General features: G+C 34.4%; 1 protein-coding gene across 4 annotated transcripts in view; it reads right to left on the bottom strand.

Annotated features, from left to right (window-relative positions):
* The window catches only part of LOC144960449 (uncharacterized), a 31,266-nt gene that overhangs the window by 10,882 nt on the left and 17,884 nt on the right, over nt 1–2,500 (bottom strand). For 3 of the 4 annotated variants that reach the window (XM_078893539.1, XM_078893538.1, XM_078893540.1), the window contains one exon: nt 2,195–2,500. This exon is cut by the window's right edge and continues 6 nt beyond it. In XM_078893539.1, coding sequence (XP_078749665.1) covers nt 2,195–2,500 — 306 coding nt within the window. The other variant, XM_078893537.1, reaches the window with a different exon arrangement.

Genomic DNA, 2,500 nt, shown 5'->3' with positions numbered 1-2,500 from the left:
ACTCATCAAGTTGTGAAATTGGAGGCAAAATTTCATAATTGAACGAATGCTTCGTAGTACTGGGCAGGTCTGTGCAAGGGATGTTGTAGTGTAGAGAGGCACAAGGACAGAACGGCACAAAACACTGGATGGAGAATGTAAAGGATGGACAAGCCTGACACGAATGAAGAAAGTTGAAGGACAAATCTAGATGGAGAGAGAGTGAGCCCCTTGCCTCACTGCAAAAATCATCTCTCATGTCTCATCTATGACCATCTCAGTCAGGAAAATGAGGTCCTCTTATGAAAACATGGAAAATGGTGGCTTGCAAAGAATTTGCTGATTGGGTAGATCGTCAAAACATAGTAGTATGAGCACCATTAGAAGCTGCCAAGAATATGTAATTGTGGTGATAGTTGATATCCCTGCAGTATTTTCGACAGATGACCGTCAAAGCATTCCCATCACAGGTAGAGGGACTAACATCAATTAAATCAATCAAATGACAGTTTATAGATTTTTTTCTGACTCTCTCCCCAAAGCTAATACAAAAAAGGTCAATATCCCAATGCCTTTGTTTAATATTGTATGTATAAGATGAAGATAAAACTAAACTGGCAAAGTGACGACAAATATTGGATGTCTCAAATTCATGAGGTTTAAAAAAAAATTTTTAAATAAAAATTCAAAAAAATAATTGTTTCAGTCTCATTCTATCATTTAACTCTTATCAAAACTTTAAAGCCAAATAAATTCACACAATGCACTTGCCAACCAACATCAACCATTTGAAAAGATTAATCATATTTTCCCCAATATTTCTGCACATTTTCTCATAATTTTGGCCAAAAATTATATTTTTAACATGTGCACCCATCCAAAATTTCAAATTTAGCATTTTTTTCTTCTTTTTTTTTTTTCTCCAACAACGCAAGCTGTGTATTAGGATCTGATTGAGGAAATCTATAAATAAACTAGTACTACCCGCTTATGACGCAATATCAGAACTTTAAAAATTTATTTTCAAAAGGGGACAAGGGTGGGTGTGATCGAAGAATAACATGGAAATCAACTAAGAAACTGTAAAAAGTAATTTTTTAAAAAGGGGCTGTCCCAAAGTAAAGCAAACTTGCCCCCATGCTAATATATAAATATGTTTTCCCGTGCTAATATATAAATATGTAAAGAAAAAAATAATTACAAACAATTCCCCCCCCCCCCCCCATCCGAAATTACCAGTCTCACGAATTGGAGTTTGATCCCCTTAGACGCCAGCTTATATTTTTATTTTTCAAAAATATGTATGAATAATAAACTAAACTAAAATACTTTTCTGATTCAGGATTTGTGGTTCAATTTGGAATGAGAGATCATGGATGAATGGACTAAGACAATTCAACTAATTTCCGACTAACAAAAAAAAAAAAGACATTTAAAAAAGGGTGGAAAAAATGCTAAGTTGACCAAACTTAACCATTAAATATATATTTTTTTTAATTCAAAAAGATGTTTTATTGGGTTTATGTGGCAAGTCTAAGCAAGGCACGATTTTGATTAAGGGATAAACTTCTAAATATTTGTCTCTTTGTTGACAAAGTACAAAATCATGAAAGTTATCCCACTCAACAAAGAACATAACAAACAAAAAATATTTAAAAATTAAATATATACAAAAGGTGGAAAATAATGATGTCACAATTCATAAAAAAAACAAACAAAAACAAACGGAAAAAACAAACTTGCTTTAAAAATATCTTACTATATATAATTGATTCACATTAAATTATATAAAAATAAAATTTTCAAATGTTTCAACAAAATCAAAGATATTTTTATTAAATTTTAAATCATATTTCCGTATTTTGCATTTCTACATTTTCACAAAGCTAAATAGAACCAAGAATCTCTTCCATACAGTACGAGTCATTCGTTTAGAGACCTTTTTTTAAACTTGAAACAGTACCTGTGGCTTGAGGTATTGCTAGAGAGCGTGTACAAAAATGATGCCATGGGCCATACAGGGGATTTGTACTGTATGCAATAGAAATATGGTTCTATCTACCCTGGTGGGGGGAATAAACAAAGCATTTAGAAGCACACTGAGTGTGGTACAATCTGTGGAAATGCTCGATAAAAAATGACAAAATTCCATTCAATTCAACAATCATATTTTTCTAGGCTCAAGAGAATTAGAAGAGATTGACTGACTACATACCATCTCATCTTCATCTGCGGCTTGAGCCTCTTCAACGACGTCTCCGACAACTTCAGCAGCATTGACTATTGCGGGTGTTGCTGAGGCCCTCGTCTCCTTCTCATCCTCCCCATCATCACCATTTTTGGTTATTGTTTTTGTTGTTATTTCCGTGGAGAAAATAATCTCATGATCTTGGTGTCTGCCATAGGTGGTGGTGGTGGTGCTTTGTTGTCTCTGCGGTGATGAAGTAGTTGTTGTTGTTGGTTCAGGCCCATCGTCATCCTCTCCGACCACTGCTTCGAAAGGAGGTGGAGGGGACTCTGG

This window comes from Berghia stephanieae, chromosome 15, assembly GCF_034508935.2.
Source record: "Berghia stephanieae isolate SIO BIC M18660-M18661 chromosome 15, UCSD_Bste_1.3, whole genome shotgun sequence".
NCBI lineage: Eukaryota > Metazoa > Mollusca > Gastropoda > Nudibranchia > Aeolidiidae > Berghia > Berghia stephanieae.
The sequence above is the reverse complement of the archived record's forward strand: the minus strand, read 5'-3'. Positions and strand labels throughout refer to the sequence as shown.